The sequence below is a fragment of the Prunus persica genome, chromosome G6 (genome assembly GCF_000346465.2).
Source record: "Prunus persica cultivar Lovell chromosome G6, Prunus_persica_NCBIv2, whole genome shotgun sequence".
NCBI classification, from domain to species: domain Eukaryota; kingdom Viridiplantae; phylum Streptophyta; class Magnoliopsida; order Rosales; family Rosaceae; genus Prunus; species Prunus persica.
This window is the reverse complement of record NC_034014.1, coordinates 27,052,317-27,079,199: the sequence shown is the minus strand read 5'-3', so window position 1 is coordinate 27,079,199 and position 26,883 is coordinate 27,052,317. Positions and strand designations below refer to the sequence as shown.

Below are 26,883 nucleotides of genomic sequence, written 5' to 3'. Positions count from 1 at the left end.
TCTTAGTTCACTCCAACTTTTAATTTAAATTTTCATAATTTCTAATAAAACCCCACGATCTTCCCAAACTACCCTTAAATACACCACAAACTGAACAAATAAGAACTAAAAGAGATTTTCTATTTAAACCCTACAATTTTCTTTGTTCCCAGTAAAAAAAAACACAAACAAATGAAATCCCAAATCCGAAATTTAATACTTTCTAGAGAAAGAGAACAACTTTATCTCTCTCCAAGAACTGTAACAGGAATTCTAACACTTAGGTCTTGTTGAGAGAGAGAGAGAGAGAGAGAGAGAGAGAGAGAGAGATTGTAAACAAGAAGATGGAAGAAGGTTTCTAAAACTTAATATGAAGAGTGGTGGGGTGTGTGTATAGATGTACTAGGATTAATTATTAAGTTAGATGACCTCTTTTGTCTTTTTACACAATAATAAAACTTACAGCTTAATGATTTAAGTATTGAGGTGAACAAAGAGAAGTGCGGGATTTAAATAGAAAATCTCTTAAGTATTAGTTACAATTCTTACAAGCAAGTTTAATAGTTAGGCCGTCTCCATTATGGGACCAAGCGATATGCCTAATTAATCTCGTCCTGTTTTTCTACACACGGTTTCTTGGAGACTTGCCCCAGCTGTAAAGGTTGTGCCTTTCAACAGAAAGACAACAGTCAATCGGCTGGCAAAGCTAGCTCAATGCCCCACCTCTGTTCCAACTTCCAAATCTTCTCCACATTTTCATCTAATCATTTAAAACATGTATCTTATTAAAATTTACATAGCATTATGTCGCAGGCAATGTATGAGTAAATAAGGTTAGGACTTAACTGTTATATTAGAGACCTCTAACTCCGGTGATAGAATACTTACTATTTACGCTACACTTATAATATCATTATTGTATTTGCTTGTGATGGTAACTTTGAGCCCAACAGAGGTAGTTAAGGTATGATGGGGATTTGATGGAGTTAATCAAAGTTTTATTTGGTCAAACAATGGAGTTGACCAGGTTGATCATAGAGGGAATTATGGGCAATTAACAAATAATATGGGAATGAACTGTGCAATTAATCAAGGCATAATCTCATTATTTGTTAGGATATTTTAAGGAATAGAAGAATTCATTTATGATAGTAAAATATTATAATTCTCGCCCCACAGTTTATGAAGAGATCTCAACGTAACAGAATAAAATGATAAGATAAAATATGACCACAAAAAAAGAAAGAAAAGATAAGTTGGAATAAAGGTTCGGGGCCTACAAAGAGTGGAATATTAATGGAAAGTAGAATAAATAAATACAAATAAATTTACATAATTAAAGGTCTAAACAAAAGGCTAATCAAAGCTTAGGTCTAGAGCTGGAAATGGAATTAACGAGTTAAACTTATGACCCAATCCGTCACGTCATTTCAGACACAGAAAAAACCATCTTCTGTTTTACTGTAAGGTTTGGTTCTTCTAATAATCATCGTCTTCTGCCTCTCCAAATTTTCTTATATCGCGGTTTGAGCTTCGAAAATCTCTCTCTGGGTTAATCTTCGCTGTTCTCATATTGCACGCACTCGATTCGAATTCACATTTTGTGTTCTTCATCCTCGCCTTGTAATGGCGGATTATTTTGCTCAATAATTCGATTGTACTCTAAAGGTAATTTGACAGTTGATTATTATTGCTGTGAATTATCAATTCTTTCCAACCAATGCATAATAAGATGTTTATTGCCAATGAAATTGGTTGCCTTTTTCTTTTATGAGGTGCAAATTTAGTGTTTCATCAATGAAAGAACGTAATTTTACACAGCTGTTTTTTTGTTAATTGATGTCTTCTATGTGTTCCCTTAAAATTTCAGAAGATGGGATTCTGGGCATGAAGTTACATTGATAAATGTTCCAAATTTTGGTTCTTGTTGTTAAAAGTTTGGTACTTGCTATTGATATTTCTATTGACACTCAGTTTCATGGGTTTGTTTACTTTCTTACTTTGAGCACAATACTTGGATGATGCTTGTTGAAATGATAAAATGTCCATGTCTATACTGAGAGACTAATTGAATTAATGAAAGCATGCCCTTTAAAGAAGGGTGGCTGAAGTCACCTGTAATTTGAGTAGATCCAACAATCAATCTGTCATATGTTATTTCTCAACATTCTTCTTTATCGATATGCATTATGGTATGTATTTTACATTTGTCCTAATGAAATTCATGGATTGTTTAAGCTTTCAGGGTGCTGCTCTGTTACTAGTTTGGTGTTGGTGATCAAGATGGGAGCTTGCGTGAGCAAGGTCAGTGTTTATTATTTTCTTTTAAGAACTTGAGATTTTGCAGGTATTAATTGCTAGTAATAGAATATCTTCCTAGCCAGATTAGGACAAGTCTGCATCGCCTGTTCAAGCTTATGAAGATAGTAGATAAACATTGTGCAATAAATCAGTTTCTTTAACTATAATGCATGCACTAAAATTCTATATTCTTCCTTCTGTATTGAGCCTTTAATAATTTATATTGCAGCAAGCAAAATTTACTACTATATGATTGATCTTTCCAATGATTGTGGTGCTTTTGTGATGATTGTGAAGCATTTTTTATGCCACTTAGTGTTTATTGTTTTGCCTTGTTAAAGAAATCTGACAAGTTGACTTTCATGATACTTGTAGAGTAAAACTAAAGAACAGGATTCTGAACAAAGTGGTGCTGAGTTTACTGGTGCGAATGTGCACCTCATCACCACCACAGAAAGTTGGGATCAAAAGATGGAAGAAGCAAAAAGGGATGGCAAAACTGTAAGTTTAATCACATTTTCCTTTCAAGAGAAATGAATTGTGTTGAATGGCATATGGTACTTTGTTTTCAAATTTGTGATGTACTTTTAAGTCTTTGACTGAACCAACGTCAGTGTTTTCTATTAGTAATGAGTTACTACATATAGAATCTGGTAATCATTAAGAATTTTGGGGTTGGTGACAAAAAAATAGATTGTGACTCACGAATGACGATGCAAGTCCCATGACCTCAGATGGGATCCCACCCAAAGCTGCACATTTAAGAGCCAAATATAATAGGAGAGAACAATATGGTTATCAAATCTTTGTAGATCCTCTAATCCACTGAAAAGTTGAGAATTTTGTCCAGGCTGTCAATTTTAAGCTTTGATTAGCAAGTAAAAATGGATATCGAGAACCAAGTGTGGCAATATCCAGGAACTCAACTTAGCGAAGAATTTTAACCAATTATGAGCAAAATAGCAACCAAGGGGACCTATTAGTTCCATTCTTCAATGGAACATCCATATACATGGGTATTCTATATTAAAATAGATGACCTGTAAGTTGTAACAAATCCGATTCTTGATAATAAGAGATCTTTTTTATTTATTTAAATATTTAGACCCTTCCACTAATTAGCGACATGATCTGATGAAAAATGCTAATATGCAGTCTTCTTAATCTGATCAGGAGTACAATTGGGTGCAATCAAAGACAGCTTAGGGTGTTATAGAATCTTGGCTCCTCCTTAAAGAACTTTAGTTTGCTTTGTATGGTCGTGTTACAGAAATTCAGCTGATTTTCTGTCAAATAATGTTGTAGTCTTGTCTCAAGTAGATATCAATGTTAAGAATGCGTGGTCATAAATGCATCAGTGAACAACTCCTCTCTGCAACTTGCTCCCAGTTAAACATTATAGGTCCATGCTATTGTCATGCATTACATAGGTTTACTAGATTGGGTGCTGGTTTGCATGAATACTAGCTTACCTGTGACTTGGTTGGCAAGTTTAGTTTGAATGATTTGTTAGCCTTTTCTTCTAGCTCTTTATCTAAACTGAAATTCTTATGTCCAACAGGTGATTGCAAACTTCAGTGCAACATGGTGTGGTCCTTGCAAAATGATTGCACCACTATATCGCGAGTTATCGGAGCAATACACTTCTCTAATGTTCCTTGTGATCGATGTTGATGAACTGACTGTATGTGTTTAGGGATATTGTTAATGACATGTGATAGTTTATTAATCTATTGCATCCAAGTTCTGCTCTTGGGACAGAGACTTTACCTTACCTCTGACCATATATGCTTGGCAATCAAATTACTTATTAATATACTTATGGTTCCCAACTAGATTTGTGATGTTTCCAGGAGATTGGTGCTGGTTTAATGTCTTATCATAAATATGTCTTATTCACAGGTGGTTTACATTTGGTTTTGTATGGTGCAGGATTTCAGTACTTCATGGGATATCAAAGCCACTCCCACTTTCTTCTTCCTTCGGGATGGCCAGCAAATCGACAAGCTAGTGGGAGCCAACAAGCCAGAGTTGCAGAAGAAGATAATTTCCGTAGTAGATTCTGCCCCGTGCCAGAAATGACTGGGGGTTTCTATGTCATTTTGAGGTCATTGAATGTCTCCTTTTTACATTTGTTGCGAGTTGATGGATATATTTGGCGTGGAATTGTTTTTTGTAAGTTGGTCCTGGATTGTAAATACGACCAATCGTATGAACATCTTTCCAGATTGAAAATCCAAAGATCCTTTTGCATCAGACAGCAGTTTCACTCTATTCTTTCACTTACAGTGTCAAAGAATATCAAAGTTCTCACGGTTGTTGGGTTAGAGGGCTAGAGGGTTCTGCTGAAAGAGACAGTATACGCAATGCAACCACAAGTCCACAACCTGAGCTTTCTGTCTGTATTGTCTTTTCTCTTAAAATGGTTCCAAGTGGTCTAACGTTCTCTTGCAAATTCGTGTGGACACATAAATTCCCTCGACTCAATAATACGACGACCGTTTCAATGCGGACTTAAAAATTAATAAAGAGAGATATAATAGTCAAAATAATCTTGACTCACGTATAGAGAGATGTGCTAGCGACAGTTGTCAACAAATGTGCTAGCGACAGTTGTCAACAAGCATAGCATGCAGCTGTCAATCGATCAATGTGGACTTAAAAATCAAACACATGCATACATCATCAACAATCAAAGAATCGTGACTTACACAAAACGAGATACTAGCGATGGTCGTAAAAACAATCGTGACTCACATATAGAGAGATGCTAGCAACAATGGTCAACAAACATAGTATGCAGCTGTCAATCGATCGCAAAGCATAATTCTTATGCATAATGAAGTTTGGTAAAGACAGATTTTTGAATCTATTGATGATTTTCTCTCACATGGGGTCAACCCTTTCACAAACCAAATAGCCGCGTGAACGAAGTCACAATCGCACTAAAAGGCAGTCTTTCTCACGTCTTGCCAGCGCGGCTTAACAGAAATATTCTTCAAAATTCTCTCTCTCTCTCTCTCTCTCTCTCTCTCTCTCTCTCTCTCATTATAGGCATTAATATATGACAAGCAATCATGGCCCCCATGCACATTGTTATGGTCCTGGACAACGGAAACGCATACATGAATTCATCTCTTTCAAGCTATTCTTTTTATTATAACACTCCATGATACCAAAGGATAAGAATATATAGAAGCCAAATCAACAATCGTCTAAACCAAAGCAAGTAGAAGTAGGAAACATTATTTTCAAACTCTTCATGTAATTATAGATACAAAATTACAACTAAACGTGATCAAATCATATTGGAAGACTCGAATAAGATTAGAAAATAACAGTAACTTAAATGAATGAAAATTTGGAAAAAGAAATACAGCAAACTTCATTGCCTGATTGATTAAGGGAGGAGCCATATCTTCAATCTTCTTAACGTCCTTTAGGGTTCATGATCTGTGAGAACACAGCACTTGGTGTCAATCCATCAGAGTCATCGCTAGCTAGGCTCCGGCCACCTATGCTCATGCTCATCCCGCTGCTCCTTGAGTCTGTCACATTACCATCAAAGGCAGGCACTGCATCAGGGTACTTCTTCCCTTTGCAGGCCATGAACGGCTCTTCCTCAAGTTCCATTGCACCAATACCCTTGCCACTCTCCTCAGCACTCTCCTGTAGCTGCAAAGCAAACTCAAGGTTCCAAAGCACATCTCCCATTGATGGCCTGTCAATGCTTTGATCTGACACACATTTCATTGCTGTCTCAGCAAACTTCTTGAAGCATTCTGGTGTTATCTTCCCCTTGAGATAAGGGTCAAGGATATGATCGAGACTGCCCTTCTTGTGGCAATGTGCAGCCCACTCTGCTAAGCTCACTTGCTCCTTTGGAAGTGACGGGTTCAATGCTGGACGAGCACATAAGATCTCAAATAGAACAACCCCAAATGAGTAGACATCAGATTTTTCTGTCAGTTGTTGCCGCCTAAAGTACTCTGGATCCAAATACCCAAAGCTGCCTTTTACAACTGTGCTGACGTGTGTGTTGTCCAATGTAGGACCTGTTTTTGACAGCCCAAAATCCGAAACCTTCGCAACCCACTTCTCGTCTAAAAGAATATTAGTTGTTTTTACATCGCGGTGGATGATGGTGTGCTTGGCACCAGTGTGAAGATAGTGTAAACCACGAGCAGCTCCAATACAAATCTCAAGCCTTTGCTTCCAGGGTAGAGGGGGCTTTTGGGTCTTGTACAGATGCTCACGCAGGGTTCCATAAGCCATGTAGTCATAAACAAGGATCATTTCACAGTTTTCTTCACAGTAGCCAATCAGAGAAACAAGATGACGATGGCGAAGCTTTGAGAGCATTTCAATCTCAGTTTGGAATTCATGCACACCTTGCTCAGAGAGTGGGTTTCCACGCTTGATTGCTACTTGGGTTGCTCCACCATCGATTTCACCCTTGTAAACCTTGCCAAAACCTCCCACCCCAAGGAGTAGCGCCTCATCAAAGTTTTTGGTGGCAGATTTGATCTCAGCAAACGAGAAATGGCGACAAAGGTTTGAAGGAAGGGAGGACGTGTAACTTCCTGTTGTGTTTGTCTTTGCAGAAACTGCAGACTGTGAATTTCCATATAAAGACAGAGGGAGCCACCCAGATGGCCCTTCGCTTGTACTTGAGTCCTTCCCATGTCTACGGTGGCGTGCCACACAAATAGCAAAGAAACCAAGGACAAGGGCCAAAACAATTCCACCACTAACTCCCCCAGCAATAATTGCTTTGTGATCACTCTTAGCCTTGCCATGACCTGATGATGATCTAACCTTAGTTGGGTCAATGGTATCCTGCTTCGGAAGAGGAATAAGATTAGGCCCTCCGAGGTTACCAGTTGTATCACTAATCTTGAATATCTCAACTCCGTTTAGAATAGCATCATAGTAATTTGGCTTAGCAGAAGTGTCTGGATGCAGTTCAAGCCATAGATCCACCTGTGGGCTTCCCTTTGGAACCAACACCACATAATCCCTGTACACTGGAATTCCATTGCCTCCAGCCCAGGCAACAACATCAACCGCAGACTCAGCAGTTTGATTGTTGAGAAAGATATCGAACACTCTTTGATTAACCTTGGTAAAAATTTGGGCAACCTCACAGAAATGTAGCCGAACCAGGTAAGAGAATCCAGAATCGATTGAGAATATCCAAGTCAAATTGTAATTGAGGTTGATCTTAGCATTTGGCCCCATTGATCTGGCAGTGGTATAGACATCCTCTGGTGCAATATAAGTAGGCATGTTCTTAGGGTACTTAACTGTCATGTTTGGATCAGCAGTTTCAGGAACCCCAAATGCTGCCCCTAAGAGATATTGGGTGTCATCATACCAGGACCTAAAGAGACCCGTATCACCGGGCGGTGAGATATCCTTACCACCCACGTTTATCCGATAAACATTCTCAAGGGCAGTGCTGTTATCAATGAAGAAAGGACTCGATTGACCCACAATCATGGTACCATCAGCAGCGCCGTAAATATCAGGCATTGACACAATCTCAATCCCATTCACAAACGCATATGCGTTCGCAATGCTGGAAGAGGGTGCAAATGAAATGTTCAATGTCTCACCTTCGACATTGACCGAAAACTCTTTGGTAATAAAAACATAATCCAAAGCCTCTGTTGTTTGAGCAACACTGAAGTTCTTAAGGAGAGTATAGGACTGAGCAGTGACAGTAAAAATAGCATTAGAAGCATTGAGCCCCGCATAGGAAGCAGGGTAGAAGTAAAGACGGATAAATTTGCGACCCGAGGCAACTGGAAATTTATAGGTATACTCAGAACGGAAGACCCTAGCAGTCATGAAAGGAACTTCAGGGACTGCAGGATCTTGAGTGGCAGCTGGGGATGTGGTGGAGTTGGCACCAGATGCAAACTTAGAGCCTATATCCGATGTCCATTTCAGGCCATTGGAATCGGTGGTTTCAGGAGGCCCACCACAATTTAGGAAGATTTTATCAGATGGGATATAATTAGCAGCCAAAACAACATGGATTGTGGTGGCCACACAAAGAAAAACAAAAATGAACACCGCTTCAAAGTTAGTGGTGTTCATACCCACTTTGGATTTGACTTTACCCAACAAAAAACAACTATCAAAGATCAAGATCTATGCTTTCTCAAAAACCCGGATCAACAAATCAACTGAGAAATCATAAATCAAGCTCAATTGACCAAACTGAAGGAATGAGGCTGTGAGCTACAACATCTTAGCCTTTGAACAAAGAAAACCATGCCAAGAAGAAAGAGTATGGTTTACCTTTTGGAACTGGACCAAACCAGTCAATGATGAGAACTGGAGAGAGAGAAAGCTCGCTGGTAAAGTTTCAGCTTTGATAGAGAGCTCTCTGAAAATGGCGATTTGGTAAAGGAGCTGAAGAGACCAGAAACCGAAATTAAAGAAGCTTGGTTTTAATGGTTGGCGTGGTCTTTCTTACTTGCTCTTTACAACTAGCTGTTTACCTAGGTTCTTAGATATGCTAAATAGCCATTAGTTTACTGAGTATTATCAACTCATGCCATCCCAGCTAAGATTGAGTGGCGGTTGAAAGTGAAATGACGGGTTTGACCTTTCGTGTGGGACAGTAATTTCAGACGCGCCATTTGTCAAAAATGGAAAGTACTCTGCTGCCAGATCAGTGAGTAAGTGATCACAGAAGGGAAAAACGCGTTTTTAAATGGAATTAGTTGGAATATGTGGACGCGTCTTATAGGAGTGGGGCCCATTGGCATATAGGCTTAGCTGCTTCTATGGAATCAGGACCGTCGGTTGGGATTACCATATTAATAAAGACAAAATACAATAATTGATGAATTAATGATTGTCAAGTATACACTAAATAAAGAAGGAAAAGGATATAAAAATACACAACCAAGAGAAAGGTCTTGCTATGTTATGATTGGCCCTCATTGGCAAGGGATGGGAGGCAAGCATGGCACGCACTACCAACAAGTAGCAAGGACAAGGAAACTCTCAAAATTAAAGCAATGTGAATTTCTTTACTGATAATTAATTAATTAATTAATTAAATGCAATCTGTATTATTTTGCGCAATTTGTGATAATAAAAACGACACAAGAACTGTATTTGGGAAAAAGAAAAAAAAAACTAATTTAGTCGCTTTCAAATCCCTAAAATCCAAATATTTATTCTTACTTCGAGATGTTATGTGGGAATACTCACATTAGTGGTAGGCAAAGTCCAAGATGTAGGCGGTTAAGGAGAAATTTGTTATCAGACCAAAAAAAAAAAAAAAAAAAGAGAAATTTGTTATACCATAGGGATAGCAATGTTTTGCTATTCTACTTAATCACATTTTGCCACAAGAGATAACTTTTTCACGTGACGAAACATGATTATTGATAATAACAAAATAATGTTATTCCCGTGATATACAAATTCTTCTCATATTTAAGACATCACCCTCATTCAAGAATTCAAGTCTCAAAGGCCCGAGTGAACAATTCATTGGTTTCATTGACTCTTTTGTTGCCCAATTCTAAGGCCCAGCTGAGAATTTGGCAAGTATGTCTCTATGGACCTTAAACTACAACGTTTTGCAATTAAAAATGTGAAACCACAATGTTTTGTTGGACTAAAAAAGAAGAAGAAGAAATCTGCATGTTAAAACAACTCCTCAGATAGTATCACATGTACCCTTTTATTATTTGAGGTACTTGCCCTCGCACACATGGTTGTAACCAAATGTCAAAAGGCAAAAAGAAAAGAGGAAGGGAAACATGTTACCTGTGCAGTGCAACCGACACAAATACATACATTTCTTTCTTTAGCTTCCTACTCTTCCTTCTCTTCGTCTTCTTCTTCTTCTTCTTCTTCATGAGGTGGTGAAAGAAAAACCAAGTTTGAGCAGGAAAAGGTGGATGATCCATTTTGCTTTCTTTTTCTCTTTGAACTTTGGTTTTTTATATGCATATATGGGACCAACCAATCTAGTTCTAGATTGGTTCTCTTGATGATCAAATGCACTCTACTCTAACATGGGATGATGATCAGGACATCTGAGCTGAAACTGATAGTGACAGATTATCTCCACCAAATAGATATATAAACAAGAGATTAGTATTACAATATCTTCTAAAAAGTTTTGGCAATTAGACACATTATCAATCCCATTTCAATTTCAGATTGATAATTGTTTTAATTTGTTATTGCTCATGACAACTTTGTTGTAGGACCCAATTGAAACTACCTTAGGGATTGATGCTAGTTGCAACTTTACTCTTACACTTGAAAGACCAATCAGATCGGAAGGAAAAGGAATTGGCAGAGCAAAGAAGCAATTTTTGCCTTCCCTTCAAAGTTTGAAATGTGATCATCTCTTCAGTTTCAATACTTTTTCTGGTGCCCCACACTCAAATATACTAGCCCAATCCAAGAAAGTGTAGACATCATCCATACATGTATAAATACGTATCCCAAGAAACATGCACTGTCATACAAGTTCAATCCCATGGATACCCACAAAAGAAACTTGATGTCACAGAGCATTCTTATGGTGACCATTTTTATGATTTTCATCAACCATTCAAGTTCTACTTTCCATGGTTCTGGTGGAGTGGAGCAACTGGACACCGTGGTGGAGGAAGCCGAAGATCATTTAGCATATCCAAGCACAAGTGATTGGTATCCATAAGAGTGGCATTTCATTTTTATTTTTGTTTTAGTTTGATTATATGCACAATGTATAAAGTGTATATATGTCATTCTGTAGGATTGAAGAGTTGAATGATGGCATGGAAGATGATGAGTGGCAATTGGTGCAGAAGAAAGGGAACCAATTTGTAGTGAACGATCAACCTTTCTATGTTAATGGATTCAACACTTATTGGTTGATGGTATTTGCTGCTGATAAATCCACAAGAGGAAAGGTCACTGATACATTCAAACAGGCATCTTCAGTGGGTCTAACTGTTTGTAGGACTTGGGCTTTCAACGACGGCCAGTGGCGAGCTCTTCAGAAATCTCCATCAGTTTATGATGAAGAAGTTTTCAAGGCAAAAATTTCTAACCATTTTGTTTGTTCAATGCTTGTGAAATACTCTTCAAATTCTAAGTCAATTTGAATTTCGTACAATGCGTTGCAGGGTTTGGATTTTGTGATAAGTGAAGCAAGGAAGTGCAAGATCAGGCTCATATTGTCTTTAACCAACAACTGGGATGCATATGGTGGAAAATCACAATATGTCAAATGGGGAAAAGCAGCTGGTCTGAATTTGACTTCAGATGATGACTTCTTCTCTCATCCAACACTCAAAAGCTACTACAAGGCCCATGTTAAGGCAAGTTAAAGCATGTTTTGACAAGCCTTGACCATCTTTTGATTGTCGATTCTGTGCTTTAATTACTGATTAATTAGGTTTTTAGTGTTCATATTTATTGATACTTTGACTCTGCAGACGGTTCTTAACAGAGTTAACACACTCACAAACATTACTTACAAGGACGATCCCACAGTTTTTGCTTGGGAACTGATGAACGAGCCTCGATGCACCTCAGATCCTTCGGGTGATAAACTGCAGGTTCATGTTCTTCAACAAATGGTTGTGTGTGTTTTTGTTTTATTGGAATGTATCGTTTTCTTGTAGCTGAAGCAATGTTCTGTCTTGTAGGATTGGATACAAGAAATGGCTGTTTATGTCAAGAGACTCGATCCAAAGCACTTGGTGGAGATTGGATTGGAAGGATTTTATGGTCCCTCATCACCTGGCAGAGTTCAGTTCAATCCAAACACATATGCTCAACAAGTTGGAACTGATTTCATAAGGAACCACCAGGTTTTGGGTGTTGATTTCGCTTCTGTTCACATCTATGCAGACTCTTGGTAACTTTTGAAAATAATAACTAGTTTTAGTTAGTCCCTTACGATAAATTTTTTTCCATAATATTCAACTTGTGACAAAACTATTTAAATTCATTCATGAAGGATTTCAAAATCAATCTCTGATTTGCATCTCCAATTTACCAAGTCATGGATGGAAGCCCACATTGAGGATGCAGAGAAAAATCTTGGGATGCCGGTTGTGTTTTCGGAGTTTGGTGTGTCTTCGAAAGACCCGGGCTACAATTCATCGTTTAGGGACACCCTTCTCAGCACAGTGTACAAGACCATCCTCAACTCTACTAAGAAAGGAGGGAGCGGAGGTGGCAGTCTTTTGTGGCAGCTCTTCCCTGAAGGAACTGAGTACATGGATGACGGGTACGCAATCATTCTTTCGAAATCTCCCTCAACATCAAACATCATAGCCCTTCACTCCACAAGACTTGCCCTCTTCAACTCTAGATGTTCTTGGAAAAGCCATTGGGGCTGCAAGAAGAAGAATCCACTAGAGACATTCCCATTATACTAGGATATTGATCTGTAACTATTATATGCTTCGAATTGTTGTCATTTCTTAATAATGTGTGTACATCTGTATATGAGAAACCATGAAGATTGGTCCAGTTGAAATTAAAAAAGAAAGATTTGTTCATAGAATCATAATATATATATATATTTGGATATTACATATATCAATGTGACAATATAAAATGTGGTTTATAACGAAGCTTAATAACAAATCTATACGTAGAAAATAAAACAGCAAATTAATTTGATCAGTCAGGGATGGACATGCGTATGCATATTGGTGTGGTAGTGTTGGCCAGCATGGGATCACAAATGGGAAAACATGTTTTTCGGGACAAGCACGTACTACTATTACATGGGAGAACTGTAACCTTGTTTAACGTTCTAGTATGAAGGGTATTTCTCCGTTACGGAGTTGAAGTATGTGAATTCATTACGGATTTGTGTTTTGACCGTCGAATATGGCCCGGATTTGTGTTTTGACCGTCGAATGTGGCCCATTTGCCATTCATTTAATATCTCACCCTCTTTTTTTTTTATATTCTATTTCCTCTTCTCTCTCTTTCTTTCCGTTTGTTTAATGTCTCTCCCTCTTTTTTTTTTCTCTTTTTTTTTATATCGATTGGATTAACGAATTTTCAATATATTGGACGAACTAAAAGATTTCAGGCAAGCAATAGCATAAAATCGAATCGTGAATGAAACCATCACCCAAAATAGAACTCGAGAAGCAAGCCAGTAGCAACTTCTAGCAACAAAAAATAAGGCAATAATCAAAAGACAAATCAGCAACAATATTATATTGTATTGTATTTGAACTAAAGTATCACATCTATAATGCAGATATAACAAGAAGACCAGTAAATGTCATACAAATCAAATAAAATGTTGCCAAAGCTTAATAACAAGTCTATATGTAGAAAAAAAAAACATAAAAAATATATCTAGTCTCAATCAAGTTCAGGATGGGCATGCGTATGCATATTGGTGCTGTAGTGTTGGCCACCATGGGATCACAGATGGGAAAACACGTTTTCCAGGACAAATAATACCTTCATATGGAGAGACTGTAGCCTTCTTTGGGAGGGGATATACTCCTCCTTTCATTCTCTGGAATGAGATATTCCTCTTTTCTGTAAATCACAGTTTTACGCATGTGCAAAAATAATGTGAAAAAGAAAAAAAGAAAAAAAATTTAATGTACATGTCATGTTGTCATTGGCAGAAATGTATCAAAGTGTGCAAAAATAATTTGTGAAAAACACAAAAAGAAAAACTTAATGTACATGTCATATTGTCATGGGCATAAATGTATCAAAGTATGCAAAAATAATTTATGAAAAACACAAAGAAAAACTTAATGTACATGTCATATTGTCATTGGCATAAATGTATGAATTCCTAATTAAAGGGAATAGGAATTCCTAACACATGTGCCTTGCAAATCATGATTTGACGCATGTAGAAAAATAATTTATCAAAAACACAAAAAGAAAAATTAATACACATATTATATTGTCATTAGCAGGAATGTAGGAAAACCTATTTAAGAAAAGTAGTTACAAGGGAATGAAAGGAGTTACAGGGGAAAGGAGGGATTTCTTTGCCAAAAAAGGAGGCTCACGCAAAATAAAAGGGAATAGTTTAGAATATTTTGACTTTCTAGCAAAGCCGTGTAGTGTGATATGTATGAAAATATAAAATATTTCAATCCTTAACCTATAAAATCAACAGGAAACCACAACCTATAAATATTTGGGTGCTCACTTACGTCTTCCACACAGTCCTACACATACCATCTTAACTGAAAAGAGCTCTAAATATTCCAATTGCTTCTCAATTCACTTCCATTAATCAGTCTCTGCAATGGCTTTCACCACAAGAAAAGTTTTTCAAGTAGGCGATGAGGTAGAAGTATGCAGCAAGCAAGACGGGTTTCACGGTTCGTATTATGAAGCGACTGTAATTGAAAACTTGGGGGACAAGTAAAAGGTGAAGTACAAGAACCTGGTGGAGGAGGATGATATGTCCACCGCTCTGGAAGAGATCGCGGAGGTGGACAAGGTCCGGCCTGTGTGCACTAAAGTTTGGCCTGACTTTTCCCGGCGAGAGGGTTGATGCGTTGGCCAACGACGGTTGGTGGGCAGGCATCATTACTAGGAAGAGTGGAGACGACTGGTTTGTCTACTTTCCAAGCACTTTTGAGCATATAGCTTACCCTAAGAAGCACATCAGGCTTCATCTGGAGAGCCGCCGCAACGGGGGGGTTTCTCGCGATGGACGGGTCTTCTCTTGCGAGGGAAAGCCCCTGTCATGCAAGAAGAAAATGCGCATTGTGATGGGAGAATCATCATGGAGATCTGTTAAAGCTCGACTTGTTTAGTTACTTCATGTAAACGTTTTTGGGTGGCTTGTTTTTGGATTTCTTGGTAATTTGTGTCATGATTGGTTGGATGATTTCATTAATATTTTATCTATGCATCTTTCATTGTTTTTTTTGAAGTCTGTTTCATTGATTAATTTTTGTTTATTTATTATCTTCTTACAAACCTAAACCCTACATTGAACACAAATGAAAGTTTATCAGTGAAGAGGAGGCACATTGAACATCTAAAATGGATTGATTAGCGGTGGCCAAATTAGAATTTTGAGGATATCTTTTATTAACATTACAATAAACTTAGAGAGTAAGTTATGCTAAGCAGTGAGAAATTTCTGGTAAAGGTTCTCACAATTTCTCCTTCTAAAGTTGTTGACTGCCGCTTCATGGGTCAACGACGCGGGGCTCGATCTGAGGTCCACTAAACTCGACTTGAAGGCTACACTATAGCTTGAAGGCTACACTATAGCTTTATTTGAGGGATCCCTCAATGGAAGCTCTCTGTATACAGTCCCCTTCTATTGAGGGATCCCTCAAATAAAATTATTTGAGGGACGCCCTTTAGGGTACTCTACAATTTTTTTCCCAATGATCCAAACCATCTATTTTTTAGGTCTTCATTCATAGATCATCCTAACAAAAAATTAGACAAATCGGAAACCGTTTCGACATCCAATTGTGTCTTACAAAATCAATGAACACGGTACTTCAAGAAAATGCTAAAATTTCAATAACTTAATTGAGTGGTCAAATGATATCGGATTCAAGTGATTTTTTGTAGGGATGATCTTTGAATGAGTATCTACAAAATAGACGGTTTGGATTAGTGAAATACAATCCGAAGTGGGGCCTACAAGGGGTGTCCCTCAAATAAGCTTATTTGAGGGATCCCTCAATGGAAGCTCTCTGTATACAGTCCCCTTCTATTGAGGGATCCCTCAAATAAAATTATTTGAGGGACGCCCTTTAGGGTACTCTACAATTTTTTTCCCAATGATCCAAACCATCTATTTTTTAGGTCTTCATTCATAGATCATCCTAACAAAAAATTAGACAAATCGGAAACCGTTTCGACATCCAATTGTGTCTTACAAAATCAATGAACACGGTACTTCAAGAAAATGCTAAAATTTCAATAACTTAATTGAGTGGTCAAATGATATCGGATTCAAGTGATTTTTTGTAGGGATGATCTTTGAATGAGTATCTACAAAATAGACGGTTTGGATTAGTGAAATACAATCCGAAGTGGGGCCTACAAGGGGTGTCCCTCAAATAAGCTTATTTGAGGGATCCCTCAATGGAAGCTCTCTGTATACAGTCCCCTTCTATTGAGGGATCCCTCAAATAAAATTATTTGAGGGACGCCCTTTAGGGTACTCTACAATTTTTTTCCCAATGATCCAAACCATCTATTTTTTAGGTCTTCATTCATAGATCATCCTAACAAAAAATTAGACAAATCGGAAAACGTTTCGACATCCAATTGTGTCTTACAAAATCAATGAACACGGTACTTCAAGAAAATGCTAAAATTTCAATAACTTAATTGAGTGGTCAAATGATATCGGATTCAAGTGATTTTTTGTAGGGATGATCTTTGAATGAGTATCTACAAAATAGACGGTTTGGATTAGTGAAATACAATCCGAAGTGGGGCCTACAAGGGGTGTCCCTCAAATAAGCTTATTTGAGGGATCCCTCAATGGAAGCTCTCTGTATATATATATATATATATATATATATATATATATATATATATATATACCCATTAGCTTCTTGCTACAAATTTGTATATATTTCAGAACATCTTGGTTTTCATTAGAAGTAATGTCTTGGATATTAGAGAATCAAGCTATGAGGAAAAAAAATCACACAAATTATAATAAATCTTAGAAATGTCACTTTGAACTTATACATCAATTTCAATTTGTCACCTTAAAGAAAAATTTAAGAGAAACGTCATTTCATTTTTCAAAATATTGAAATGTCATATGACACTAACACCGTCTAATTTTACATCCAAAAATTTGTATGTGCAAGGGGCATATTAGACTTTTCAAAACCCAAACCATATTTCAAGCTTATTCTTAAAATGGGGGAGAAATTCAGGATTGAAGTGTATTATTCGGTAAATTTTTTAAAAGACACAATGAAAAACTCGGCCATTAGATAATTTTATTATTTTTTATTTTTGATAAATTTGTGTATTTAGTACATATTATTGAAAAATTTGTCAAAATTACGTGCATTAAAGAAGCTTTGGATATTCTAGATAGGATGAAGCTTCAAGGCTTGAAACCTGATGCAGGGCTGTATGGGAAAGTAATAAGTAGCTTTTGCAATATTTGCAAGTTCCAGGAAGCTGCAAACTTTCTTGATGAGATGGTCCTCGGAGGAGTTTCACCTAACAGACTAACTTGGAGCCTTCATTTAAGGATTCATAATGCAGTGGTACAGGGCTTATGGAGTAGTGGCGATCCAAATCGAGCTTATCAGCTGTATCTATGGGGGTATCTCCATAGATATGAAGACATTTCATACTCTAGTGAAATGTATCTGTAATAAGGAGGAACTGCACAAAGCTTATCGAATTGTTGACGAGATGGTACTTGATGGATGTGCTCCAGATGAGGGAATATGGCTCAGCAGCATTGTCCTTGGCAGTGAGCTTCTTGTGCAGCTCCATGGCAATTGGGTTTTTGATTGATGCCAATTTCTTGATAAATGCATCTGGTGATCATGAGTTCACATCTTCTGGGGACACAAGAACCATAATTGAGAAAGGCTTCAATCTGGTGATCATGAGTTCACTTTTCCCATGCTGCTGTGGATGCTTGGTCCTGTCCCAGTTTGGTTGTCATCTCTTGCTCTGGTTTGGGGACTTTATGGGCTTCATTTTGTTGGGAAGTTGTCAAAGGGCAACAAGCAAAGTCTCAGTTGAAGACTGAAGAGAAAATATATACATATATATATATATATGTTTTTATAGTGATTTTGATTTTTATGTTACGCTGCAAATATTTGGAACTTTTGTGTTTCCTGGACCCATACGCTCAAAGACAAGAAAGAAATGCAAGAGCATATACCGACGTCAACAGGGACCCACCTGTACCCATAGCAAATTAACCCATACGCTCAGACAAGAAAGAAACGCAAGAGGATATACCTTTTCTATTGTTGCAGAGTCTTCGATTCTCTCTTCCCTTCAAGTTTTTGGATTCTCTTCTTTTTTGGTTGTTGGATTTTCTCCTCTACAAGTGTTTTTGGATTTTCTCATCTACAAGTGTTTTTGGATTTTCTCCTCTACAAGTGTTTTTCGATTTTCTCCTCTAAAAGTGTTTTTGGATTTTCTTCGAATGCTATAGGTTACGACTGGTAAAGTCAGTAAAAGTACAGTTTTTTTTCATTAGTCCACGTGTCATGTTATTATTGGGTTATTAATTAGTTGCCGGATTGACGATGGGGCAATTGGTTTGGATTAAGCAGGAAAGTCTAATATTGATCACATACTAAATATGTTGAAAGTTTTTACAAACTGAAATTTTTGTCAACTCAAAGTAGTCTGTAGAAATGGACTTACAAGATTTGTAATATTTGTAAACCTCTTGTGAACCAATATTGATCGCCAAAGAAATGATTTTGTTACTTGCTCATAGCATAAATGAGCTTCACTCTTTTTCTTTTTCTTTTTAATACAAGATTAATAGTAATCATTAACAAAGTGGGGTCGAAGCTCCTCTGCTATAAATTAATATCATCGGCAACGAAAAACATTTATAAAATTGTAATCTCTTGTATTGCATACAGAGTCCACTGCCCTGTTAAATTGGAAGCAAACCCCCAAAGGTCACCAGGTGCAAAAATGGCAACAACCATGAACTGGCAGGCAAAGGCTTGCATGTTTGTGAGTCTCTCCATTCTTGAGATGCTGTAACAAAAAAGAAAATGGAAAGAAAAAGTTAACAGTTTCTCACAAGTCAAAAGAAAATACTTGAGCAAAATCTTCTTTATGCTTGGACAACGAAACAAACTTTATTTTATACTTACATCTTGAAGCAGCTCACTATTTGGTAAAACTTAATTTTGAAAGAACTGCAGCTGCTTGGTCAGCAGCTAACAAGAAGTAAGGATGCCTCAGAGCAGCTGCCGCTGATAAGCGCCCCCTCCTAAGGGAACCTCTCTCTGACACAAGCTTTGCGGCCAGATCCCACCCTCTACCCGAATCGAGATCAAGAAGTGACAAGTCAGGCCTCAACCGAGTGTAGTCCCTCCATTTATTCAAGTCATACTTAACTGTTTTTATTTCTGAATTGAAATTCTTTAACCCTGCTGAAGACCTTAAGGATGGTACTGCCATTTGCAATAGTATAATTCCAGCAGAGTACATATCAAAGAGGTCAGGACTGTTTAGCTGCAACAATAATTTCAAAGTCTGATTCATCTAGCAAACAGATTTTGTATGCTTTAAAACAAGAATTCATGCATAAGAGTACCCCCAAGGTAAATCAAGTTCACAAGGCCTGTCAACAGATTAGTTTATGATCTGATCCCCATGCTTTTTCTCATCCGAATTTGAACATTTAAACAATACAGACATCATTTTAACTTTACTAACTGAAAATGAAGGCAGATCCAACAGTCACTACCATACTGCTATATCCATATACCTCCAGTAAAGCAGCGGAATTTTGACATGCTTGACATCGCATATAAAAAGGTTGAAACCGTATTACCTGCCAAAGAATTGGAGAAAGAAATGCAGCAATGGGCTCTGGAGGAGGAACTGGCGTTTCTTCTGGGAGCACATATAGTTCAGGAGGACAAAAGTCAGGATCTAGCAGGGTACGGTCTGGTACATAGTTCTTTCCAATCCTGAGGTCCGTGGCTGCCCCAAAGTCTATGAGCTTGATTTGTCCCCTTCCTGTCACTACTAAGTTTGCTGGCTTTACGTCCCGGTGAACAATGCCTGTGTCATGGATTTTCTTGAGCGAAGTAATAATTTGACGCATTATTTGCTTGATGATCAATGCACTGCGTTTGACAGAGTCTACATCTTGCAAGACACGTCTGAACATGACAGACTCCAAGTTAAAAGGGAATTTCCTATCTTTCATGTAATCGGCAAGAGTTTGGTTTCCCTGTCACATGGACATCCCGACAATTAGTGTGATGAAGGCGTCAAAGGCACATATAATTATAGCATTGAGTTCTCCAACACCATATATAACATAAACGGGGGATTGAAAGCTTTAGATTTTTGAATGAGTGATCCTAAAATTTTTTTAGTACCTCGAATTTCCAAACAAGCCACTTTCCACCTTTTGTAAATTGAGAACTTGTTTTATCAGCAACAAAACTTCCCAGGAACGTAGCACATGTTTCAGGTGCTGCTCTAGACAACCTGTAATTGAACCACTCCTCGAATTCGCCAAATTCTTCAGCCCCTTGAACTCCAATCTTCACCTGCATATTTCCATAACTAAAAGATCAGATTAATCTCTCTACACATAACAGAAACACTGATAAACAAGTAAAGGGTCAATCAAAATGCACGAAATCTACAGTGCTACCTTCTTGAGGATGACCTTCTCCTTGAACCTCTCATCCAACTGTGGAGCTCTGCCCCTCCCTCTCTTCTGCACCGTCTCTTCAACATTCACATTCTTTGGAACAACCGCACCAGAATAAACAACACCAAAAGACCCTTCTCCCAACTTGTCCCCAATCACAAAATCAGTCCTCTTCAACCTTCTCCTTCCAATCAAACTATCCAAAACCAATTGCAGAGGAGCAAGAAGGTATGCATCAATGGCACCTATGAGAATACCTGGTCTTGCAGTTAAGTATATCCATGTAATCCCAGCAAAAATCAGGAAACCCCACTTCTGTGTTTCTGAGAGTTCCTCTGTAGCTGTTTGAAACTGCATGTAACCATATTGAAAAGGAGGAAATTGGTCCAAATGGAGAGTCGTCTCCAAAACATTTCCCGGGATATTGTCACCAAAGAATGCATTGCACCTTTGAGGGTGGCTTTTGAATTGGGTTGTGATGAAGCAAAGATGGTCAGAATAAGTGGGTTTTAAAGGAGAGAAGCATGTAGGCTTAGGATTGTGTTTAAGTGTTGTTAGACTTGGAGAGGGCAGATAAGCCATGGTTACGGAGGTTATGCTGTGAACCATGAACTTTTTGTTTTGTGGGAGAACCAGCTGAAGTGTCAGCAAAGGCTGGCATTTTGACACGCGTCCCTTGCTTTATCCACATGTGAAATTTCCCTTCCCCAAATGCACTTTCCTAAATTTTTAAATGGGATTTTCGACCAAATAAAAAAAGTTTTTAAATGGAATTTATTATTTATACCTTAGGGAACGAAGATTAATTTAAAATGTGAATTAGCAAGAGAGCATTACACAAGAGAAATTTACCAAAATCTGTCACAAACTTAAATTAAAATGTGGATATATTAATACTTATTTATTTCAGCAAAAGACATACAAGCTTCAGAGTTCAGCAAATGTGTCTGCAATGGTTTTAAGATTGAGTAGTCTCAAGGGAAGACTGCTAAGATAAACCTCACTTGGCTACTGCTTTTTTCAAGCAACTTACAAAGTTTCATCATTCAGAATGCGAGAAGGAAAACAGAGCTCGAAAACTTGCATCTTGGGGCAACACGTGCTAGTACATGGGGCTATTCTTCTGAAGAAAAGAGGCCGCAGGCCTAACATAACTGAAGCCGGTGAAGGGGTTTCCAGCAGCATTCGGGCTAGCAGCTGGAGAATCCACAACTGACATGTCAGTCCAGCACTTATCGAAATTGGCAATGCACTGCTTCCCGGAAACTTGGGGACGAAAGCTTGGTTGGATTTCCCGAGCATCTAATCTTTTCCAATTTATTGGCTTAAACCATTTGTGGCGCTTGATTTCTTCACACCCCAAAGGCCCACTACCAAGGCGGTGGCTTGCATCCTTCTGTAGGAGCTGAAAACATAACCAAGTTAAGTGAGTTCTCTCATAGTTAACTAAAAACATGAACTGAGGAAGGCTCAAAACAGACACTCAGGATCAACATTGCCTATTTCCTACAACCCAAGATAAAAACAAGCACAAAGATTATATACCCCTTTCAACAGAGAATGTGCTTCACTGGACAGAAAGGATGGCAACTTGATCTTTTCCTTAACTATCTTCTGCTGAATTTTCTCCCTGTTCCCAGTAAAAGGAGGCTGCAGAAGCAAGAGCAAAGAAAAATGTTTCACGTTACATGATATAAATAAATGTTCCAACTTCTAGGGTCCTTAAACACTATGGACACAATTCTCTTTAAATGCATGTCTGTGTGTGAGTCACCTAATCAAAAGACAGATAATACTTTTATTTATTTATTTCTCTTTCCTCTTTTGAAAAGAAGAAATATATATATATATATATATTACTGAAGAAGAAGAAGAAGATGTCCAACACAAAAAGCGCATACAAACTATATTACAACAGCCTAAAAAGAACATTCGGATCACCTCCTAACAATATTAAATTCAACTAACACCGGCTTTCCGATATGCTAATTTTAATATCTACATGTATTATATGCATATAATGATTGTTGACTGCACATTCAGTTAGAATTTGACTTAACCATCAAGAAATTCTTGCTCTCAATCACATCTGTATATTTATATATCATCTCGATCTATGCGAACAAAATGAATAAATCCAAACCTTTCCAGTTAGCATCTCAAACAATAGGACTCCCACACTCCACCAGTCTGCAGCCTTATTGTGGCCCTTTCCAAGAACTATTTCAGGTGGCATGTATTCTACAGTTCCACACATAGAATTAGATCTTGTATTCTCTTCAAGTTGCTTCGCAAGACCAAAATCGGTCAACATAGCCTGTTTAATAAATCAGTGATCATGATGTCAGTTACAATTCATTGGGAGCAATTAATAGAACAATTCTCAACAGAGGGAGATGGAGAGGTACATGGCCATCTGTGTCCAATAGGATATTTTCAGGTTTAAGATCCCTATGCATTATTCCATTTGCATGGAGGTGAGAAACCGCAGAAACAATCTCAGCAGCATATATTCGAGCCAGCTCCTCTCTGGAAAGGAGAAAAACTTAAGTATTAAGTGTCTAAATCTTTGAGCTCAGAAAATAACACAAAATATTGGAAGTTGAAACCAAAGGTACCTGAATAGACCGTGGTGATAGAGTTGAAAGAAAAGGTGACCACCATTAACAAAATCCAGCACAAGATATAGTCTATATTTGGTCTGCATAACAAAATAAATTAAGTTAGTACTCTAGTCATCATCAAGAAAGTCACCAAATCAGCACATTGAGTTGAAATATATTGCTCCACAGTATCTTTTGAAGATATAGTTCCAAATGCATAAGACATTTTTTGGGGACAGGGATGCTCATAATCCTAAAAAAAAAAAAAGCCACACCAGAAAAGGAAAATTGGAATTAACTTCCAGGGTCAGGCAGGAATTACCTGAAATGAGTATCTAAGCTGGATAATGAATGGATGATCAATTTTTGTTAGAATATTCCTCTCAGCTTTCATGTATTCAGCATGATTCTTCTCCATGATCTTGTCCTTCCGCATGACCTTCATTGCATATATTTCTGATGTCCCTTTCTTCCTCACCTGGTATACTTTTGCAAATGCACCCTGCCCAACAACCTTCAAAACCTCAAAATCTTCAATGCCTACACTCTCGATCTTCATGGAGATTTCCTCATCATTTTCAAGAGTCTTTTCAGTGACGCCATCATCAATTAAAGGTTCTTGAAATTCTTTGATGGTATCTCCATTGACACACTCTACCAGTTCCACTGAATCTTCTGTGTCACTTATAGTCAGTTTGCTGAGCTTCAATGATTGGCTTACAAACGAGGAGGGACCAACCAAAGAATGTGATCGGTTATGAATTACCACTGGATTATCATAAATAAGCTCAGTGGCATCTTCGAAGGCGGCAGAATTAGCCGAATCACCATAATTCACTTCTACAGAGGCCTGAACTGGTAGAGGGCCAAAAACATCATCGAAATCAAGCTCCACGTGATCTGAAACTACAGCATCCATTGTATCCATAGGAAAAAGCAACTGTGTCTGAATTGGTTTGCACATGCGGGCCTTGGTCAAGCCAGGTAGCTGAGAGGAAACCATTTTTCAAGTATGGAGCAGGGATGCTAACTTCAGACAGACACTTGAATTGATCCCTGCTATGGATTTATCTACCCAAAAGTCTCAAAGGCCAGTGCTCCAGAAGGACTCCTGTCAATTGCCTTAACCAAGAGGAAACTCACGAATGCAAAAGGAGTTCCTTGGAATTTTGGCAATAAACAGAACAAAATCCAGATGAAGAAGGGGTTGTTTCTGTTTCCCGATTTACAGGAAAACACAGATACTTCAGTAGTTCTTGAATTCATGAAGATTAAGCTATCAGATCTGAGTTCAAGACCAAATACAAGGATTAGTTAGTGCTGTAAGACCAAAAAACAACTCGGAAACAAATATGCTTCTCTATTATGATATCACGATCTTCACAACAAAATTTAAGTAAAAGAAACAAACTGAAATAGAGACATTCATAGAAAAGAATCCAAAAGTCAACTATGATATTAATTTAACCTGTGTTATTATGTAAATGAGGTGAAGCAGAACTCTTTCACTGGTAACGAATTTGAACATGTAAAGCCAAGTATAAATTTGAGTGAAAGTCCATTGGTTAAGACTTGGGATCACTTCATTGGGAAAGTTCAATTTTTCTGCAAAACTTTTTGAAAATTCCTATATTATCCTAAGAAAATCCCTTTACTTAATTGTTCCCTCCAAAATTAATTTCCCTCCATAACCCAAATTTTGATTTGGGAAGAGTTTGGGAAATCACAAACACTTAACTTGATTGGAGGAAAAGTTTAGGGAGGATTCGAGATGCCCTTTATCAGAACAAAAGCTAAAGCGTAAAACAAATACATAAGACAAACAATTACTAATGCGCAAAGCAAAACACATTACAGTAAAAAAAACATAATTGGAGATCCTACAAAGCCCAAAATTGTGAAACGGAGATAGGAGAAGGCCAAGCTTTTAGATTTCAGGCGAAGGTTGTATAGCCCGCCATAGTCAGGACAAAACGAAAGCAATTCATCTTAACTATGACTAGATCTCAAAACAGCTCAGCAGCAATTCGTTGATCTCGGTGTAATGATATAAACATAAAGTAATGCAAAGAACGAAACTTTAGATCTAAAACCAGGTTGTTCAGGCTAAAAACTAGACTTTCTGTTATTTTTCCTACCGTTTCTCGGTAACCAAACAGAAACGGAACTCCAATTATGACGAAAAGAACATGTAGAGAAGATTAGGAGGAGAGAATGCTTACCTGGGAAGGGTGCAGACGGAGCGGAGGGACAAAGCGGAAGAGGAAAAATGGATTTTTGGAACGTCTCTTTTTCACGAATCCTCAAACGTAGGGGTCGCTTCGCCGCTTATATTTACCAGCCAATTCTTTTGGTTCTCCGAATGTTGACGCTGACACGTGGTGCGACATTATTGGATAATGGACGAGTTGCCAATTTGCATATGATTCTACTTTTTAAAGGTACTTGAACCTAATCGGGAATATGCTTTTCCCGGATTGGTTTGTACTTTGGTCTTTGCACGCCAACTTTGCCAATGCGTCAAAGATTGGTTTTCATTTTATTGAATTTTTTATTTTAAAAAACCTTGTTTTGTTACTTATTATTTGATTTTGATTTTAATATGAAAAAAATATGAATTTACCATATTATTTTCATTTAATTAATAATTTAAATTTTATAATGTTTGAATTAACCAATTGCGTTTTTTAATATTTTGAATGTTTCACCATTTTCTACCTTTTAATATACATATATTCTTATTTATATGTATAAACAATTTTAATAATGTATTTAAAAATTAAAGAATAAAATAATAACTAAAAATAGAATCCTATCTACATCCAACAAATCCTATCATCTTTCCTTTTTAATCATTAAAATAACAATAATAATAATAATAATAACAACCTCTCTTTTTTTTCAAGCTAGGTGTGATGCATCTTTATGTTTTAACCTTATGTGTAATGCTAATTATAGCATTTTCAAAGAAGATATCAAAGCAAAATGTTAAATTTGAATTTGATGGTTTATGTGGTAATTTGACATTTTGAAAAAAATTTAACTCCACTCGAAATGCCAAGTATCATATTATTTTATTATATTTTTAAAAGCAAACGGGGCTCATATGATGCATAAAATTTTAAAAGAGAGTAAATGATAGTGGAGCAACTTTAACCTTCAATTTTTTGTCATTTCATGTTCATGTGACAATTTGACATATCTGTTTGAGATATTTTTATTAATTATTAAATTAACATTTTTCATACTAATTATTGTGCCAATCATTAAATATGCAAAGATTATATATTAGCCACCTCTTAATCCAATGATATTTCTCTTTATTGAAGAAAAAAATTCTTTTAATCCCCNCCCCCTCTCCTAGAGATGAATAAAATATACACAATATTACGTATGCTTTACAAAAAGGAGTGTCTTCTTGAACTTCTATGTGCACAAAATACGAGTGGAGTATGAATATATCAATTAAAATGTTGAAAAAGTGATCAATTCATTCAATTTGGTCGGCTTCAATGATTTTTTTTTTAATTTTTTAAAAAATGACATTTTGGATTGACAGATGAATTTCTCAATGAAAATACATTTTAATTCAAATTGATTTTAAACATTGATTTTTATGCATTAATACTT

At 37.2% G+C, this 26,883-nt stretch overlaps 5 protein-coding genes across 6 annotated transcripts; 2 read left to right on the top strand and 3 right to left on the bottom strand.

Annotated features, from left to right (window-relative positions):
- LOC18775283 (thioredoxin H9) lies at positions 1,320-4,536 on the top strand. 2 transcript variants are annotated; one of them, XM_020567179.1, is made up of 5 exons: positions 1,320-1,647; positions 2,218-2,283; positions 2,656-2,781; positions 3,842-3,964; positions 4,213-4,536. In XM_020567179.1, the coding sequence occupies exons 2-5, from the start codon at positions 2,263-2,265 to the stop codon at positions 4,360-4,362; spliced, it is 420 nt and encodes a 139-aa protein (XP_020422768.1). In that variant the 5' UTR covers positions 1,320-1,647; positions 2,218-2,262; the 3' UTR covers positions 4,363-4,536. The 2 variants fall into 2 exon arrangements, with proteins under 2 accessions (XP_020422768.1, XP_007206126.1); XM_007206064.2 differs by having other exon boundaries at positions 1,321-1,647; positions 2,225-2,283.
- LOC18774226 (receptor-like protein kinase FERONIA) lies at positions 5,417-8,809 on the bottom strand. The gene has a single exon (XM_007208340.2). It carries the CDS (start codon positions 8,383-8,385, stop codon positions 5,710-5,712), a length of 2,676 nt encoding a protein of 891 aa, XP_007208402.1. The 5' UTR covers positions 8,386-8,809; the 3' UTR covers positions 5,417-5,709.
- Positions 10,496-12,829, top strand: LOC18773667 (mannan endo-1,4-beta-mannosidase 6). The gene is made up of 6 exons (XM_020567578.1): positions 10,496-10,974; positions 11,063-11,345; positions 11,436-11,630; positions 11,748-11,870; positions 11,961-12,172; positions 12,275-12,829. Exons 1-6 carry the CDS (start codon positions 10,802-10,804, stop codon positions 12,696-12,698), a joined length of 1,410 nt encoding a protein of 469 aa, XP_020423167.1. The 5' UTR covers positions 10,496-10,801; the 3' UTR covers positions 12,699-12,829.
- LOC18774316 (serine/threonine-protein kinase STN8, chloroplastic) lies at positions 18,674-21,519 on the bottom strand. The gene is made up of 5 exons (XM_007207308.2): positions 20,651-21,519; positions 20,370-20,543; positions 19,814-20,218; positions 19,128-19,491; positions 18,674-19,008 (listed from the first exon to the last, which is right to left on the bottom strand). Exons 1-4 carry the CDS (start codon positions 21,257-21,259, stop codon positions 19,144-19,146), a joined length of 1,536 nt encoding a protein of 511 aa, XP_007207370.2. The 5' UTR covers positions 21,260-21,519; the 3' UTR covers positions 18,674-19,008; positions 19,128-19,143.
- LOC18772284 (serine/threonine-protein kinase AtPK2/AtPK19) lies at positions 21,520-25,708 on the bottom strand. Its single transcript, XM_007207360.2, has 7 exons — positions 25,476-25,708; positions 23,576-24,538; positions 23,269-23,351; positions 23,059-23,179; positions 22,794-22,967; positions 22,196-22,300; positions 21,520-22,055 (listed from the first exon to the last, which is right to left on the bottom strand). The coding sequence occupies exons 2-7, from the start codon at positions 24,254-24,256 to the stop codon at positions 21,753-21,755; spliced, it is 1,467 nt and encodes a 488-aa protein (XP_007207422.1). The 5' UTR covers positions 24,257-24,538; positions 25,476-25,708; the 3' UTR covers positions 21,520-21,752.

What these genes read in the sequence shown, in the direction of transcription:
- LOC18775283 (XM_020567179.1), top strand. Translation starts at nt 2,263, where the DNA reads ATGGGAGCTTGCGTGAGCAAG. An exon ending in TGGGAGCTTGCGTGAGCAAG is followed by an intron (nt 2,284 to 2,655) that starts GTCAGTGTTTAT and finishes TGATACTTGTAG; the next exon opens with AGTAAAACTAAAGAACAGGA. An exon ending in TCGATGTTGATGAACTGACT is followed by an intron (nt 3,965 to 4,212) that starts GTATGTGTTTAG and finishes TGTATGGTGCAG; the next exon opens with GATTTCAGTACTTCATGGGA.
- LOC18774226 (XM_007208340.2), bottom strand. Translation starts at nt 8,385, where the DNA reads ATGAACACCACTAACTTTGAAGCGGTGTTCATTTTTGTTTTTCTTTGT.
- LOC18773667 (XM_020567578.1), top strand. Translation starts at nt 10,802, where the DNA reads ATGGATACCCACAAAAGAAACTTGATGTCACAGAGCATTCTTATGGTG. An exon ending in CTTCGGGTGATAAACTGCAG is followed by an intron (nt 11,871 to 11,960) that starts GTTCATGTTCTT and finishes TCTGTCTTGTAG; the next exon opens with GATTGGATACAAGAAATGGC. An exon ending in CACATCTATGCAGACTCTTG is followed by an intron (nt 12,173 to 12,274) that starts GTAACTTTTGAA and finishes TCATTCATGAAG; the next exon opens with GATTTCAAAATCAATCTCTG.
- LOC18774316 (XM_007207308.2), bottom strand. Translation starts at nt 21,259, where the DNA reads ATGGTTCACAGCATAACCTCCGTAACCATGGCTTATCTGCCCTCTCCA. An exon ending in AGAAGGTCATCCTCAAGAAG is followed by an intron (nt 20,544 to 20,650) that starts GTAGCACTGTAG and finishes GGAAATATGCAG; the next exon opens with GTGAAGATTGGAGTTCAAGG. An exon ending in GGCTTGTTTGGAAATTCGAG is followed by an intron (nt 20,219 to 20,369) that starts GTACTAAAAAAA and finishes TCCATGTGACAG; the next exon opens with GGAAACCAAACTCTTGCCGA.
- LOC18772284 (XM_007207360.2), bottom strand. Translation starts at nt 24,256, where the DNA reads ATGGTTTCCTCTCAGCTACCTGGCTTGACCAAGGCCCGCATGTGCAAA. An exon ending in TATTGGACACAGATGGCCAT is followed by an intron (nt 22,968 to 23,058) that starts GTACCTCTCCAT and finishes TTTATTAAACAG; the next exon opens with GCTATGTTGACCGATTTTGG. An exon ending in CACATTCTCTGTTGAAAGGG is followed by an intron (nt 22,056 to 22,195) that starts GTATATAATCTT and finishes TTATGTTTTCAG; the next exon opens with CTCCTACAGAAGGATGCAAG.